The sequence below is a fragment of the Bison bison genome, unplaced genomic scaffold (genome assembly GCF_000754665.1).
Source record: "Bison bison bison isolate TAMUID 2011002044 unplaced genomic scaffold, Bison_UMD1.0 scf7180017864180, whole genome shotgun sequence".
NCBI classification, from domain to species: Eukaryota; Metazoa; Chordata; class Mammalia; order Artiodactyla; family Bovidae; genus Bison; species Bison bison.
The window spans coordinates 1,003,609-1,020,204 of NW_011494752.1; the positions used below are offsets into that span (position 1 = coordinate 1,003,609).

Sequence of the window (16,596 nt, forward strand, 5' to 3'; positions counted from 1 at the left end):
GCACCACCTCCCAACCCCCCGCCCCCAGAAGCACAGGATTTATTTTTCTGAAGGGCGTGGCAGGGAGATTCCTAGGTTGATCTTTGCTGGGCTGGCTCCTCCCCTCAGTTTCAGTTTCCATTTCCTTCTCTGCAGAGCCCAGCAGCATTTGGGCTGAGCGGGCAAAGCTGCAGCCGAGACAGACCCTGTCAGCATAGCCGGGGCTGGCTTGGTTTGCTCCTACCCAGCTCAGGTTCCGGGTAGGTCCCAACGTTGCCCTGCCCCCTTCTCCCTCAAGTGGGAAGGAGTTCCCACCCACCCCACCTCACCCCCCCGCCCCCCGCCCTGCACTAGGAGCTCCCCAAACCAGATGGAGCTAGCCAGGAAGGGGGAGTGGCTCTGACAGGGGCTGGGCCTGGGAGGGAGCCAAAAGGATCTTCGGGTCTGAGCTCCTTGCCATTTCCAGAATGGAGCTGCGACCCTACCAGTGGGAGGTGATCATGCCCGCCCTGGAGGGGAAGAATATCATCATATGGCTGCCCACGGGCTCTGGGAAGACCAGGGCAGCTGCTTATGTGGCCAGGAGGCATTTAGAGACCGTGGACAGAGCCAAGGTGGTTGTATTGGTCAACAGGGTGAGTGTCCTGCCCTCCCCACACTGTGGTTTCTCAATTCCTCAGGTAACCTCTCAGGAGCCTCCAGAACTCCAAAGTGGCTGTGACTGTCTCAGTTTCCCTGTCTCTTCACCCACTCCAGAAGCCAGCTATGTGCCGAGGGGTTCACCTGGCTCCACCCCCATCCCCCAGACCCTCATCTAGCTTCCTCTCCCGTCTCACTCTCCACCCCCAGGTGCACCTGGTGACCCAGCATTGTGAGGAGTTCAGCCGCATGCTGGAAAGACGCTGGACCATCACAACCCTGAGCGGGGACATGGGGCCACGAGCTGGCTTTGGCCACGTGGCCCGGAGGCACGACCTGCTCATCTGCACGGCTGAGCTGCTGCAGAAGGCACTGGCCAGCCCGGAAGAGGAGGAGCATGTGGAGCTCAATGGTGAGCGCTGTGGGCAGGGGGAGAGGGTGCGCCCGAGGCACCCTGCCTCGGGAACCCCAGGGCTCCTATTGTAGTAAAGGAACACTTTATAGAATGAGGAATTCCCCATTCATCAAACCCCAGCATACACCCCAGTAGAAACAGATCTAGCTAGAGTGCAGGATCCCGGGCAGGTCGCTCGCCCCAGCTGAGCCTTAGTTTACTAATCTGTAAGATGGAGGTAAATTGTCCCCACCTGGCCCGTTCTCTTGGGTCCAGGTGCAGGCTGTGGAGGGGGGAGGGATTCTCAGATGAGCTGTGAGGACTGCGTGAAACAAAGTTTATGGGAAGAAGGGCTGTGCAAACTCAGGTCATAACCTTCCCTTGTGCGCCCCCAGCCTTCTCGCTGCTGGTGGTGGATGAGTGTCACCACACGCACAAAGACACCGTCTACAACATCATCCTGAGCCAATACCTGGAGCTTAAACTCCAGAGGACCCGGCCGCTGCCGCAGGTGCTGGGTCTCACCGCCTCCCCAGGCACTGGCGGTGCCTCCACGCTCGAGGGGGCCATTGACCACGTCCTGCAGGTCAGCTTGGCCCCTGTGACCCATCCACCCTGCCCTAAACCATGCCCATCAGCTCTCCCCAGGCTGCCCCTGGCAGGGAGGGTTGGGGCCCCTTCCCCACCTAAGTGCTAGCCTCACGCTTAGAATAATCTCCCAAGTCCACTCTGGCTTATAAAGTCCCTCATGATCGAACACTGCCTACCTCCCACCTTCATTTCCTGCACCTTCTTCTCCCTGCCGCCCCCGCCCAACTCCCACTATTCTGACCTTCTTTCTGTATCGTGAGCATGTCAGGCGTGTCCTCATCTCAGGACCTTTGGCATCTGCCACTTCGTCTGCCCTGAGTGTCTTTATCCTGGATTTCACCTGTCGGTTCTTTCTCATCATTCAGGGAACAGCTTAAATGTCACCTCTTCAGAGTTTTCCCTGATCATCACTGCACTGTTCCATACCAATTTGATTTTTTTCAGAGCTAGTTAACACGACTTGAAATACCCTCATTCTGTTACTCTTTACTTGTTTATCATCTGTCTCCCCAAGTCCAGTGTAAGATGCTCTATATCCCCAGGAACTAGAACAGCACTGGGCGTACAGCAGGGGCAATAGCTATTTGTTTTTGTTGTTGTTTTGTTTTTAAAATGTACTTATTTATTTTTGGCTGCATTGGGTCTTCCTTGCTGTGCACAGGCTTCCTCCTGATGCACAGAGTGGGGGCAACTCTTAGTGTGGTATTCTGACTTCTCATTGCAGTGGCTTCTCTTGTTGCAGGGCACAGGCTCTAGGCACACAGGCTCAGTAGTTGTGGTGCAAGGGTTCAGTTGCCCTGAGACATGTGGAGTCTTCCCGGACCAGGGATGGAACCCAAGTACGTTGCATTGGCTAGTGCGTTCTTAATCACTGGACCACCATGGCAGTCCACAAGATATTGGTTGAATACATGAATCCCCATTCCTGATGGCCCTGCCTCAGCCCACCCTGCCCCAAAGCTCTGCCCATTGTCCCCACAACCCCCCCCCGCCCATTCCAATGAACCCCCCCACGTTGCCCCAGCTCTGTGCCAACCTGGACACATGGCGCATCATGTCACCCAAGGACCATTCCCCCAAGCTGCAGGAGCACAGCCACCAGCCCTGCAAACAGTATGACCTCTGCCACAGGCGCACCCAGGTACGTGGAGGGAAGGCCGGGGCCAGGGGTGGGGTCTGGTGTCAAGTTAGGGCACCTGGGGTTGAGCTCTGACTCCACCCTCACCAGCTATATGGTTCCAGGTTATTTGCTTTTGTCTCAACCTCCATTTCTCCTTTCCATGAAATGGGGCAGATACAGCCCATGTCCTCAGCCTGCTGTTTGTTTAGACCCAGATGCCACCGTGGGGGAATCTCTCAACACCCTGGGCACAGTCTGCAAACTGTAAAGCCGGTGGGCGCTTTGTCCTGAGGCTGTTCCAAGCTCGCTCATGCAGTGCAGACACTGTCTGGTGTCTGCTCTGATGGGGCTGGACAGGACTAGACAGACATGACTGTGCTCAAGCCAGAGGTCAGGGGTACAGACAGAGCAGGAGCGGGCTGCAGGACCCTGACTCCTGCCTCCAACCAGGACTCCTCCACACTCCAGCCGGCCTCCCTCTGGGGCTGGCTCCTCTCCAGCTCTGATATGCCGGCAGTAGCAATGCAGCTTCACCCAGAGATCAGCTTCCCCACTAGGTGCCCATTCCCTCTGTGTGTTTGGAAATCCCCTCATACCCTCACTCTTCTCGCCCAGGACCCCTTTGGGGACATGCTGAAGAAGCTCATGGACCAAATCCACGATCACCTGGAGATGCCCAAGTTGAGACGGGACTTCGGGACGCAGACCTATGAGCAGCAAGTGGTGGAACTGAGCCAGGATGGTGAGGGGGGCGCCCTAGGGGAGGGCTGGGAGGTGGGGCGATCCGGGGTGGGGCCAGCCTGGGCGGAGCCTTTCGGGGGGTGGAGTCTAGGCGGACGTTGACCCTGGAGGGGCGTGGCCACTCAGATCCTATGCACCCAACCCTCCTGCAGCGGCTGAGGCTGGGCTCCTGGAGCAGCGGGTGTACGCGCTTCATCTGCGTCGGTACAACGACGCGCTGCTGATCCACGACACGGTCCGCGCGGTGGATGCCCTCAACACGCTGCGGGATTTCTACAACAGGGAGCGCACCACTAAGACCCAGATCCTGCATGCCGAGCGCTGGCTGCTGGCGCTGTTTGATGGTGAGGCTCGCAGCTGAACTAGAGGTCAGAGGCCAGTCAGGGCACAGGTCCCACCATGGGTGGGAGAAGTGCTAATGAGGGTGAAAGTGAAAGTGAAGTTGCTCAGTCGTGTCCGACTCTTTGCGACCCCATGGACTGCAGCCTATCAGGCTCCTCCATCCATGGGATTTTCCAGGCAAGAGTGCTGGAGTGGATTGCCATTTCCTTCTCCAGCGGATCTTCCCAACCCAGGAATCGAACCTGGCTGGGTCTCCCGCAGTACAGGCAGACACTTTACCGTTTGAGCCACCAGGGAAGCTAATGAGGGTACCGGGGCCCTAATTTTCTAACCCAAAGCCAAGGTCGAGGATATGATAAAAGGTAATATGCCCTCGTTTGTGAAGGTTTGAGTGGGTGTAAAAACTAATTCATGTTTATGACAAATATTTTTTTAAAAAACCATTTAATTGGGAACTGTCCTTGAAAGTTTGGGATGTGTGGTACCTTTAAACTGGGAAAGTGAGGTGGTCAGAGGGCAAAATGTAAGACTAGACGAGGCCTCAGCACAAGCTGGAAGGCAAGGATCCTTCTGAAAAGACCTGAGGTTGAGTCAATCCCAGGGAGCAAAGATTAGCATGAAAAGATCCAGGGGCATCTGGGTAGCTGGGCTGAAGAGGGGTGCTGGATGAGGTATGTGAACAAAGGATTCTGCACTGTAAGCCCCTGATGTAAGGCTGGCAGCCCTCAAGCCTAGGCAGGCAGAGAGAAGCCAGGGTGACAAGGAAAGAACTGAGCTGGAGGCCAGCCCCGGTTCTGCTGAGACTCCAGATTGGTTACTGAGCGTGGTCGCTCTGTAGTGTCGTGTCCAACTCTTTGCGACCCCATGGACTGTAGCCCGCCAGGCTCCTTTGTCCATGGGATTCTCCAGGCAAGAATACTGGAGTAGGTTGCCATTCCCTTCCTCAGGGGATCTTCCTGACCCATGGATCGAACCTGGGTCGCCTGCATTGCAGGCAGATTCTTTACTGTCTGAGCCATCAGGGCAGCCACCAGGGCAGGCAGAGGGTATCCTTAAATGTGCTTTTGGTGCTGTTCAGGGGAATTAGGCAGGAGCATATATCCTCAGGGCTTCCCTAGTGGCTCAGACAGTAAAGCGTCTGTCTGCAATGCAGGAGACCCGGGTTCAATCCCTGGGTTGGGAAGATCCCCTGGAGAAGGAAATGGCAGCCCACTCCAGAATTCTTGCCTGGAAAATCCCATGGACCGCGGAGCCTGGTAGGTTACCGTCCATGGGGTCGCAAAGAGTCGGACACAACTAAGCGACTTCACTTTCACTTTTTCATATATCCTCAGGCACCCCTCCCCACCCGACCCCATACTCCTGTAATGTTATCCCTATGAATCCCCCACCCTAGCCATGCCTTGCCCACCTCCAGGCCTCTGTTTTGGGCTTTTCTGGCAGACCACAAGAATGAGCTGGCCCATCTGGCAACTAGCGGCCCGGAGAACCCGAAACTGGAGGTGCTGGAAGCGATCCTGCAGAAGCAGTTCAGGAGCCCTGACAGCCCCCGGGGCATCATCTTCACCAGAACCCGCCAGAGCGCTCACTCCCTCCTGCTGTGGCTCCAGCAGCAGCCAGGCCTGCAGACAGTGGACATCCGGCCCCAGGTGTTGACTGGGGCTGGGAACAACAGCCAGAAGACTCAGATGATCCAGATGACACAGGTGTGGGCTCTTGGGTTAGGGGCTTACAGTGCAGAATCCTTTGTTCACATAGGGGAGGAGCTGAGGGTGGGGGAGTTCCCTAGAGGAGAAAAGAAGGGGACAGAGTCTTCACCGAGCAATGGGGGACTGATTATCTCTAGGGGGAGGGCAGAGAGCTGGGGCAGAGACAGAGACCCTGAGTTCCCTAGTGCTGAAGGTTCCCCAAGTCTGGAGGTCTCTGGGGGAAGAGATGCAGAGGCTTGGGGAATCTATGGGGACAGGCGAGTGATGTCCTCAGAACAGAGAGTCAGGGGCCTGGGATCCCTTGCATGAAAAGAATAGGTCCTGAGAGCTCCTAGAGTAGAGGGGCAGGGACCTTTGGGGACTCCTAAGGGAGATGGTCCATCCTAAAGGAAATCAGTCCTGAATATTCATTGGAAGGACTGATGTTGAAGCTGAAACTCCAATACTGTGGCCACCTGATGTGAAGAACTGACTCATTTGCAAAGACACTGATGCTGGGAAAGACTGCAGGTGGGAGAAGGTGGGAGACAACAGAGAATGAGATGGTTGGATGGCATCACTGACTCAATGGACATGAGTTTGAGCAAGCTCTGGGAGTTGGTGATGGACAGGGAGGCCTGGCGTGCTGCAGTCCATGGGGTGGCAAAGAGTTGGACATGACTGAGTGACTGAACTGAAGGGAGACAGAGTTTAGATGGTTACCTGGGAAGATGAGCAAGATCCTGGAGGGTACTTGAAGATCGAAGTGGGAATTCAAAGTTCCTCAGGAAAGGGACCAAAGTTGTGAGTAAAAGGGCCAAACCAGGAGAGGCTGAGCTAGCAGGATGGTTGGACTGAACCTACATCATTTACCATCTTCTTTCTCTTCCCCCACCCCACCATCCCAGCGGGACCAGCAAGAAGTAATCCAGAAGTTCCGGACTGGTACCCTGAACCTCCTGGTGGCCACAAGTGTGGCAGAGGAGGGGCTGGACATCCCCCAGTGCAATGTGGTGGTGCGCTATGGGCTCCTGACCAATGAGATCTCCATGGTCCAGGTGCTCAAAGCAGCCCTCCCCCAACCAGCCCTCAAAGGATGCTGTGTGTGGGACCCCAGCCCCACTTAGGTTCCTCTGTTTTCTCTCCCCAGGCAAGGGGCCGGGCCCGGGCCAGCCAAAGCGTATACTCATTTGTGGCAGCCCAAGGCAGTCGGGAGCTGCAGCGGGAGCTGACGAATGAGGCTCTGGAAACGCTGATGAAACGGGCAGTGGCTGCTGTGCAGGCGATGGACCAGGCCAAGTACCAGGCCAAGGTTTGTGGGCAGCCTGAGTACCCTGAGGGGAAAGAGGCTGAGGGCGCTCTGCCTGGAAGGTCTCTGACTACTCACACATACACTCCCTGGGTCCCCCTTCCTCTGGGGGCTAACCTGGCCCACCTGGGAAAGGTAGAGGCTGGAGGCTGGGGGTAGGGCTGCCAGGGAAGGCAGTGGCTGTTCTCCAAAATGCCTTGGGAGCAGGCCTTATCCAGGGCTTTGAATTTACCCTTATCACCAAATACTCCGTCTATCTGTGAGAGCCGCCTTACAGCCCTTCTGGAACCAGTGTAGTGGAGCGTGGGAGTGTAGTTGCCCAGTTGTGTCCGATTCTTGTGACCCTATCGACTGTAGTCCGCCAGACATCTCTGTGCATGATGTTCTCCAGGCAAGAACACTGGAGTGGATAGCCTTTCCCTTCTCCAGGGGATCCTCCTGACCCAGGTCTCCTGCATTACAGGCAGATTCTTTATTGTCTGAGTCACCAGGGGACTCCCTTCTGGAACTAGAAAGGGGGAAACAAATAGACACATCCACAAAATAAGCCCAGAACCAGGACTGAAATGAGTTCCCCTGAGGTAGGATCACCAATATCCAGGCTTGTTCAGGATGGTCCCCGTTTATTCTGTTCAGTTCAGTCCCATCGCTCAGTCATGTCCGACTCTTTGCGACCCCATGAATCGCAGCACGCCAGGCCTCCCTGTCCATCATCAACTCCCGGAGTTCACTCAAACTCACGTCCATCGAGTCAGTGATGCCATCCAGCCATCTCATCCTCTGTCGTCCCCTTCTCCTCCTGCCCCCAATCCCTCCCAGCATCAGAGTCTTTTCCAATGAGTCAACTCTTCACATGAGGTGGCCAAAGTACTGGAGTTTCAGCTTTAGCATCATTCCTTCCAAAGAAATCCCAGGGCTGATCTCCTTCAGAATGGACTGGTTGGATCTCCCTGCAGTTATTCATGATGTCCCATGTTAGATTCCCTGGTAGCTCAGCTAGTAAAGAATCGCCTGCAATACAGGAGACCCTGGTTCAATTCCTGGGTTGGGAAGATCCCCTGGAGGAGGGCATGGCAACCCACTCCAGTATTCTTGCCTGGAGAATACCCATGGACAGAGGACCCTGGTGGGCTACAGTCCATGAGGTCACAAAGAGTTGGACACAACTGAGCGATTAAGCACGTTAGATTAAGTGAAGCCACTTTGCAGAAAATCCTCCAAAGTAGGGGTAAATATTCAGCAAGAAAGCTTGCTTCCCTCCCATAGTTGTCCCCACCCCCATATTTTTTGCCACAGAGCTGCTTCTAACAGCTCCAGGAATGGTTGAAGAAGTCCCTTCTGGCTGCTAATGATCTGAGGTCTTTGGGAACCCTTTGCCCCCTGAAAGCATTCCTGGGGTCAGGTCTCTCCGGTCTCAGCCATGCCCAGTGTCCACTCCCATCTCAGATCCGGGATCTGCAGCGGGCAGCATTGGTCAAGCGGGCAGTCCAGGCAGCCCAGCGAGAGAGTCGGCAGCGCAAGTTCCTGGCGGAGCAGGTGCAGCTCCTCTGCATCAACTGCATGGTGTCCGTGGGCTACGGGAGTGACCTACGGAAGGTGGAGGGTACCCACCACGTCAATGTGAACCCCAACTTCTCGTGAGAATTGTGGAAGGGGATGTCGGGATGGGAAGAGGGGAAAGAGGAAGGGGCATAATGGGGGATGAAGAATCCCTCCCATCCAGACAGTGCTTTGAGAGTTTGGGAGGCTAAAGAGCATTTTAACAACTACCAAGTACGCATTTTCACAATAGTCTGATTAGACAGGTCTTATTACCCCATTTTACAGGTGAGGAAACAGAGGCCCAGAGAAGCTAAGTGACTTGCCCGAGTCCCTACAGCCACTGTGTGGTCGAGCAAGAGCTGGAATTCAGGATGCCAAATGCTGAGAGGCCACAAACTGGCCCCTTGGTCCTACCTACTTTGAAGACATGCTAATGCTATGCTATGCTAAGTCGCTTCAGTCGTGTCCGACTCTGTGCGACCCCATGGACTGCAGCCTACCAGGCTTCTCCATCCATGGCATTCTCCAGGCAAGAACGCTGGAGTGGGTTGCCATTTCCTTCTCCAACTTTGAAGACATGAAGGGGGCTAATTGTCCCCAAGCCATCCCCTTGTCTTCTACCTTAGAGGGTGACCTTCCCCTATCCTCCAGCCACTCATTATTTATTAGGCACCTGCTGTGTGCCAGGCCACAGATCACAGTTTCTTGAGGAGGTAGCATTTCTACTACATCTTACCTTGAAAAAGGCACTGGGTTGGAATGTGTGTGGAGGTTAGGGCGATGCAATGGGAGTAATTGTGATTGACATAAGTGGAAGAGGTGGTGAAGGAAGAGATTCTGGAGGAACACAGACTGGCCCGTGGAGGACCTTGAAGGTTGGACCTGAAAGTTTAGCCTTTGTCCTGTAGGCAGTGAGGAGTCTGGGAGGGATTTTTGAGCAAGGGCATGGCAGGGTCAGATGTACATTTTTAGAGGATCACTCTGATGGTGGGTGGCAGGATGACATGGGGTTGAGAAGAAGGATGGAATGGGATGGAAGGATGGGTCAGGGAGAGCTGTTGGGAGACTGTTAAAATCATCCAGGTGCTGAGGCCTGAACTTGGGCAGAAGAGGATGCCAGGGAGGCAGCATAGGCAGAGCACAAGGAAGACAGGGTTTCCCAGCCCTGGGAAGTCTCTGTGCCTCTTGACAGGCAGAAAGGCCCAAGGCCCAGGAGGAGGCTCTGCAGGCAGGAGGGCATGAGACCTGGGGTTGGGGTGGGAAGTGGGGTCTGTGAGGGCTGTGGCCACCCCCATTCCTTTCCAGGATCTACTACAACATCTCAAAGCAGCCTGTGGACATCAACAGAAGTTTCAAGGACTGGAGGCCCGGGGGTGCCATTAGCTGCCGGAACTGCGGGGAGGTAAGTGCTGGGGCCGTGGCCCTCGCTCTAGTCTTGAGAAGTCCTCAGTCTGAGAGAGGGGGCCCAGTCTCTGCTATCAGGTGCCCTTACTGGGAGGGAGGAGACCACCCTGCCCCAGGACCTCCCAATCTGGGGAGCTCCCCAACTATGGTAGGGAGACCACCGTGTCTCAGGCTGAGGTGGGAGACACAGGCCCAGCATGCGTGGACCCCAGCTGTAGAAAAGAAGCTGAGGACAGAGACTCAGCCCTGGCCATCTCTCTCCTCTCCCCACAGGCCTGGGGTCTGCAGATAATCTACAAGTCAGTGAAGCTGCCAGTGCTCAAAGTTGGGAGTATGCTGCTGGAGACACCACAAGGGCGAGTCCGGGCCAAGAAGTGGTCCCGCGTGCCCTTCACTGTGCCTGACTTTGACTATGTGCAATATGCTGAGGGCCTGGCGGGCCTCTCTCTGGACTGACTGACTTGTCCTGCAATGCCCAGTACAACCTGCAGGGGGCAGAAGAATCCACAACAGCCACCATCTCCTGGGCAAAGCCTGGGTCCAGCCCCTCCCACAGGAGTCACCAATTCCTGACTACTGGCTGACCAACCAGCCACAGAGGAACCCCAGGCTCCCAGGCTGGCTTGACTCCTACACTGAGGAAGCAGCCGGAGAGCCACAGCTCATCCCAGATCCCCTCATATGTACATACACACCTTCATATACACTGGATGGAACTGGGGTGAGGGGTGTGGGGCAGACCTGAGGCAGGAGAATGGCCACCCTGACTAGGCATCATCACGGTTCCCCTTCAACATTCCTTCCCTGCCAAGGCCACTTCTATTTTTTGAGATTCTCCATAAATTAAAAATAAAGAAGTGGAAAATGTGTGTAGAAAATGTGTGGTATTTGAAAAACAGATGTGTGAGGTATAATTGATATTGCTGTACATATTTGTAGTGTATGATTTGATAAGTTTAACATATGTACACTCTTCCACAATCAAGATAATGAACATTGCAGTCACTCTCAAAACTTCCTTGTTCCCGTTGTAATCTTCTCTTTCCCTTCCTTGTCCACTGATCTGCTTTGTGCTATATTTCTAATGTTAAAAGCTTTTTTTTTAACACCTCTCTTTATGGCTCTCATGTAACCTTTATTTGGACAGAGCATCAAAAGTCTAAATTTGAGAGCCATCAAGAATGTGAGGCTTTCTCACCTCTTCCACCCCATAATAGGCTCAAACCCCAGTGACCCCTCTCCATCCTCTCCTGACCCCTAGGTCATCTCCCTGGGCTAGGGTCAGGCTGAGATCCAGGATTTTGAGGGGTAGGGCTCAGGCAGGCATGGGGTGGGTGGGAGAAGTTGTAAAGGCCTAAATTTTCTGTTCTCATTTTAACAAGAAAGAAAGAAAAAGAAAGGCAAAGATCTAGGTTGATTCTTCAGGGAAAGGGCTATTTCTGTAGTAAGAGGCCCAGCAGGCAGGAGTCACCTTCAAGAGGAAGGGAGGGGGTTAGGGCAGAGATTTGAGAGCAGGATGGCAGTCCTTCCTGCCATCCCACCTCCTTCTCTCCTGCTGCACCCCTGCTTCTGCCTAAGGATAGATGGGAAATAATGCACACTCCCTTCTTCAGCATCTTTCTTCAGTCTGCCTCTTGTCTGATTGAGGGCTGACATTCCAGTACCAGTCTTTTTGGCCTCTGCTCCCCCAGAGAGTGTACTGTTCTTTCCTAGGGCCTCTCCTCCTCCTAATCTCCAGCGTTCCTTGGCCCTGGTTCCAGGAGTCACCCTTCTCTCTCCTGTCCCATCTGTGCCTCCCGGGACTGCTGCTTCTGCCCCTCTGCTCCCCACTTCACCTTCAGTCATGATCTCCCCTGTCAGCAACGTGCCTTTTACAGGTCAATAAAATTAGCGACTGGGGGCAGAACGAGGCGGGGCAGGGGCCCAGGGGTGCTAAGCTCAATGGCCTTGAATGTGGCTGGACGCACGGAGTCCGGACGCCTATCATTCCAGGGCTAAACAGTGACAGCTGAGGGACCTGAGCTGGCATTGAGGGCAGGGGGGTTGGGGGAGGCGGAGATGCTATGTTGCTGGGAGAGAGATGGACAGAGGATAAAGATGACCTGGGCACCTCAAGGTCCCCTCGGTGGCCTGGTCCCCTACAGAGCTGACCCCTGGTTGGGGGGCCTTGACTTTAGAGGAGGTGGGAAAGCTTTGCAACCACTTTGCCAGGCTGGGAGAGCTTTCCTGAGCTCAAATGGAAGGGGGGACGCAGATAAGGAGGGGTTCCCAGGCTTGCTTCTTTGTGTGAGGGGGTCTTCACATGGAGCCACTGCCTCCAGGGCACCTGGGTAAGGCTGCCTGAAGAAGGGCGTTTCATGAGGTCCTCAGGACCCAGGCATCCTAAGTCTTCAGGAAAGCCAGAGCTCCTGAGCGTCCCTAGTGGCCCGGATGCTCCCGCCCCCCACACCCCACCCCCCTTTTCTGCCCACCTGAATAAACCAGTCGGTCCCACCCGGCGGAGGCTCAGGGAGGGGCGCGGCCGCCGCTCCCCAGGCCCCGCCCCCGCCCGGGCCCCGCCCCCTCCCCGGCCGACTCGAAGCCGCTGCGCTCCAGAGCGCGGTGGAGAGCAGGTGGCCGCAGCCGGCTCATCTCTGCCCCGCAGGTAAGTCCGCGACGCGGGCCGGTTCACGCTGAGGACCTCGAGGGCAGTGCGGGAGAACAAGGCAGCCCCTTCCACCTGTTATGTGCCCTCGACTCAAAACTGGGGGGCCTCAAGGGGCTGGGAGGAACCCCCATTGGCTCTGCGCACTGATGCTGGGCATGTGGGTAGAGGGTGAGACTAAACTCTGGAGAAGTTTCGAGGGTTCCGGCTGGCTTCCCTTGACACTGGGGCAGGCTGCAAGGCACGGAGAAGGACAAAGCCGGACGGTAGGCCCGCAACGTCCTGGAGGAGAGCAGGTTGAAGGTGGGGACTGCGGGGCTCATTGACTAAACGAGCCCCGTGCCTCATCCAGTGCAGCTTCCTTCATCCTCCCTTTAGGGGGTAATGGGGTGACCCAAACGGCTTCTGTGGGAAAATGCGGTGAGAGCTGCTGCATAGCTGAGCTGGAGCCTGGGTCTTTTGGTGTGCCCGGCACAAACACACCTGCATCGTTTATTTGCACCCTGGATACAGATATGTGAGGGAGAGGGGGACGATGGAACAGGGGCTGCTCTAGATGACCCGGGGAACCCCAAGAGCCTGGGGACTGACTAGATGTTTTCTGTGTCCAAGTCCCAGAGTCAGGTGGTGGAGGTGATCGCAGAAGTGGGCCTTATGGTAGACCTGGGTGCATTTGCACCTTCTGTGTCAAGATTTGGGCTGTAGGCAGGTCCTGACTCCTAGGACCATAAGGAAGCCAACCTAGAAAAGGAGGTCCTGGGCTGTCAGCTCAGATGTGGTGCTCAGCACTCTGAGTCACAAAGGAGAGTCAGACTTTGGGTGTTGGTGCTGTGTCGGGGTAGAGCAGAGAACCCCAGATTATAGAATGGGAGGAAGGTCAGGATGTTACCATCTGGGATCCAGCCAGGACTCCTCGGATCTTCTAGAGATCATCGCAAGCCAACAGACAGACCAAGACCCAACTCAGGTGGGGCGGGGGGCTTCCTGTGTCTGAGTAGATTCCCCATTGCATTGTCTCCTCTCACCACATACACCATCATTGTCGGAAGTTCTTCCTCATATCTGACCTTCATCCCTTCTGCTTCTGTGCCAGTTTTCTGCTTCTGGGAGGCAACGGAGGCTATAGTGGAAAGAGTGGGAGCTCTGGGGTCACTTAGACTTGGGCCCTATCACCTCTATCTACTGAGTGACCTTGGGTGAATTAGTTCACCTCTGAGTTCGCTTCCCCATCTGTAAAATGGGGATAATAATAGAACCCACCTCATAGGGTGGCTGCAGGGATTACATGAGAACACGCACGTAGAGTGCTTAGCACAGTGCCTGGCGCCTGGTGAGGGCTCAACAAGTGTAAGTGTCCCCTCGCCTGTAGGACAGCAAAGCCGATCTGCGGCGGGTAGGGGTGGGGTTGGAAGTTCTTTTTTAAACTTGGCCAGAGAGAGCAGTGCCCTTCACGCCCCCTCCCCCACCCCATCCCCCCAGCCCCTACTGGTCTCTGGATCTCAACTAGATCTGTCTGAGCTGCACAGGGCCCCACACCACCTTCTCCTTTAGTCACCCTACTTTTTGTCTCCAGGGTGAGGAGAGGGGTCCCTGCCAGCGGCAGCCCACTTGGGGAGGGCTGTGTCCCAGAGGAACAAACTGACTTACAGACCCAACCAAAAAAAAAAGACCCATTGTCATCACCTCCCTGCCCTCCCCATGTCCAGAAATCCACAAGTTGGGATCAAGCGGCACTCAGTTTTTTTCAGGAAGATAAATAATACAAGTAACTGAAAGTCCTGCTTGGGGATTGTCCAAGCTGCCCTCCAATGAAAAGACAGCTCCAGTCCCTGGCCTGAGCTCTGGAGGCTGCCAGAGAAGGCTGGGTCTAATAAGCACCCTTAAACCTGGGCAAGGGCAGGGCTGCCCATGCCCTGGCTTCGTGCTTTCAAGGTCTCTGCTCTGGCCCTCATCTTGCCATCCCTCTCTTTGTGGGATAAAGAGTAGTCAGCAGGGCAAAGGGGATGGGCCTGAACACCCCCTTCAAGACCACATGCCCCATACCTGTGGTGCCAGAGGTCCCTGCCCAGAAGGTTGCCAGCTTGCTCCCAGCCCATGCAAGCCTCTTTCTTGAGCTTGTCCTCCTCAGGGCAGGTCATGCCACTAGTGTGGGCACCCCTGGACCTGAGAGAGGGACACCTGAAGATGGCCAAGGGGCAGCTGTCCGCAGCGTGTGAAGATGGAACCAGGCTGTGTGTTGAGGCTGGGCATATACCTCCGTGCATGTGAGTCTTGCAGTGCAGAAAGCAGCCGGCTGTAGGAAGCGGGGCTGCTGGCCGGGGCCAGAGTGGGAATGGAGCTCTTTCTCCTTACACAGAGTTGTTCTACAGAACTCCCAGGAGTCACAGGAATCTAAACTGGAAGCTGGTCTTCCAGGTAATTATGAAAGTGTATTTGTCAAGGTGGGAGTTTAGAATGTATTTTATTTTATTTTAGGCCACACCACATGGCTTCGGGATCTTAGTTCCCCAGCCAGGGATCAAAACAGTGAGAGTGCTGAGTCCTAACCACTGGACCACCAAGGAATTCCCAGAATATATCTTAATTAGCAGTTTACTAGCTTGATTTATAATTTTTAAACATTTCGACATGGATAGGTGGGCCCTTCTTTGTCCCCCTGCTCCAGGCCTTGCAAATGTTAGGGGTGGAGCCCGCAGCATCAGCAACCAAAACTGTTATTTGGTGAATTCCCTTCCTGTTCTCCCTGTCCTAATAGCACCCCTCTGAAACTGGGCTTAGGACACGCCCACCTGGACCATGAAGGAGTTTCAAGGTGAAATGAAGACTGTCAGCTGTCACCGACAAGCGGTGCCCCCATGGGTCTGCTGACCTCATTCTCCATGCCAAAATTGGGACATTAAAAAAATGTCTCCTGTGATGCTTAAGAGGGAAGGGATGAGGGGGAGAGAGGTTGCTCATCTCCTAACTGTGAAGCTGATGTGAGCACTCACTGGACCCAAGGAGCAAGGAGAGAGTTCAGTGGGGACTGCAGCAGGTGGGATGGCAGTTAGATTGTAGGAAGATGGGGGCTGGACCCCACCGTCTCTCTGGCTGCCTGTCTCAGGGGGCGCTGGACTCGCAGCCAGGAAGGGGGCCGTGTTTCTAGAATGTGGGTCCTCCTGTAAGTTTGGGTGGGGAAGAGTGTGGGGGCAAGCTGGTCAGGCAGTGGGAGTCGTCCCCAGCGGGCAGGAATGGCACATTGGTCTCGGCCAAAGCCGAGTGCCCTGTGGCACCTGAACACACCGTCTGTTCAGAAGAAGACGCACAGCCTTTTGGAGTCGTGTCTGACTCACTCTCAGATTCTGATTGGGCTGCTTGAGGATCAAGCCTGCCGCCTTGGCCTCATTCGGGCTGTGAGGTGCTTGACTGAACTGGACACACACTCCCACTCAGACACACACCCAGGCAAGCGTGGCCTCCTACAGCAGCCCACAGACGTCACTGTGCACGGTAGTGCACCCCTCATCACCGTTCCAGGTTCAACCCAGGCTATGGATCCCCCCATGGACCCACTCTGACATGTGGGCTCTGCCAATCCCTTGCCTTCACCAGAGTTCACATTCTCTCTCCCCTATTCGTGCCTTTTCATTTCACCTTGGGTGACCGACCAGCTCCAGCGGCCAGGGCTTGGCTTACTTTAGGGTGGCTGGGGGCCAGATGCCTGCAGAGGTTCAGCGCTAGGGACAGGAGGCAGCCATGCCGCCCTTCTAGGACTCCCGGGCAAACCCCACCGGGCTCAACAATCAGCCCCTCTGCTCCCCCGAGGCTGGAAGGGAGTGTCTCCGGGTCCCTGTGCAGTTCTGGGAGCCTCTCAGCCTGTGAGCGTGTCTGTCCATGTGTCCTGTGCTCTCGGGGCGGCCCTCCCCCTGCTTTTATGTCGGTCATTTTCTGCCTGTTTCTGAGTCTCTTTTTCTGTGTGTCTTTATTCCTCTTCCCTTTCTCTGTGTATCTGTCTCTGTCTCTCTTAATCTCCTTCTGTCTTTTTCTGTGTGTCTCTGCCCTTCCATCCGTCTCTCTGCCATGCACACACATCTCCTCACTCTCCTTGTCCCTCAGCTCTGTGTCTCTGATGGTGGGGGCGCCTCACTAGCTCATCTTCCAGTATCTGTTGGTCTTTGCCTCTCCCCATCTCTGCCTCTAAGTCAGGGTCTGTTTCTCTCCAAC

The 16,596-nt window shown here is 55.2% G+C and overlaps 1 protein-coding gene across 3 annotated transcripts; it reads left to right on the plus strand.

Moving 5' to 3' along the window:
* The first annotated feature begins 118 nt into the window (after positions 1-118).
* Positions 119-10,622, plus strand: DHX58 (DEXH (Asp-Glu-X-His) box polypeptide 58). 3 transcript variants are annotated; one of them, XM_010842524.1, is made up of 13 exons: positions 119-239; positions 446-614; positions 829-1,030; positions 1,408-1,598; positions 2,628-2,744; positions 3,339-3,465; positions 3,617-3,808; positions 5,250-5,512; positions 6,403-6,552; positions 6,645-6,806; positions 8,250-8,440; positions 9,651-9,747; positions 10,023-10,622. In XM_010842524.1, exons 2-13 carry the CDS (start codon positions 447-449, stop codon positions 10,203-10,205), a joined length of 2,043 nt encoding a protein of 680 aa, XP_010840826.1. In that variant the 5' UTR covers positions 119-239; position 446; the 3' UTR covers positions 10,206-10,622. The 3 variants fall into 3 exon arrangements, with proteins under 3 accessions (XP_010840826.1, XP_010840827.1, XP_010840828.1); XM_010842525.1 differs by having other exon boundaries at positions 8,250-8,339; positions 10,023-10,620; XM_010842526.1 differs by lacking the exon at positions 8,250-8,440 and having other exon boundaries at positions 10,023-10,620.
* The last annotated feature ends 5,974 nt before the right edge of the window (positions 10,623-16,596 follow it).

Bases quoted from the DNA above. Each gene is read 5' to 3' on its own strand.
- DHX58 (XM_010842524.1), top strand. From the start codon at position 447: ATGGAGCTGCGACCCTACCAGTGGGAGGTGATCATGCCCGCCCTGGAG. The intron at 1,599-2,627 runs GTCAGCTTGGCC...ACGTTGCCCCAG, and splicing joins CCATTGACCACGTCCTGCAG to CTCTGTGCCAACCTGGACAC. The intron at 3,809-5,249 runs GTGAGGCTCGCA...CTTTTCTGGCAG, and splicing joins GCTGCTGGCGCTGTTTGATG to ACCACAAGAATGAGCTGGCC.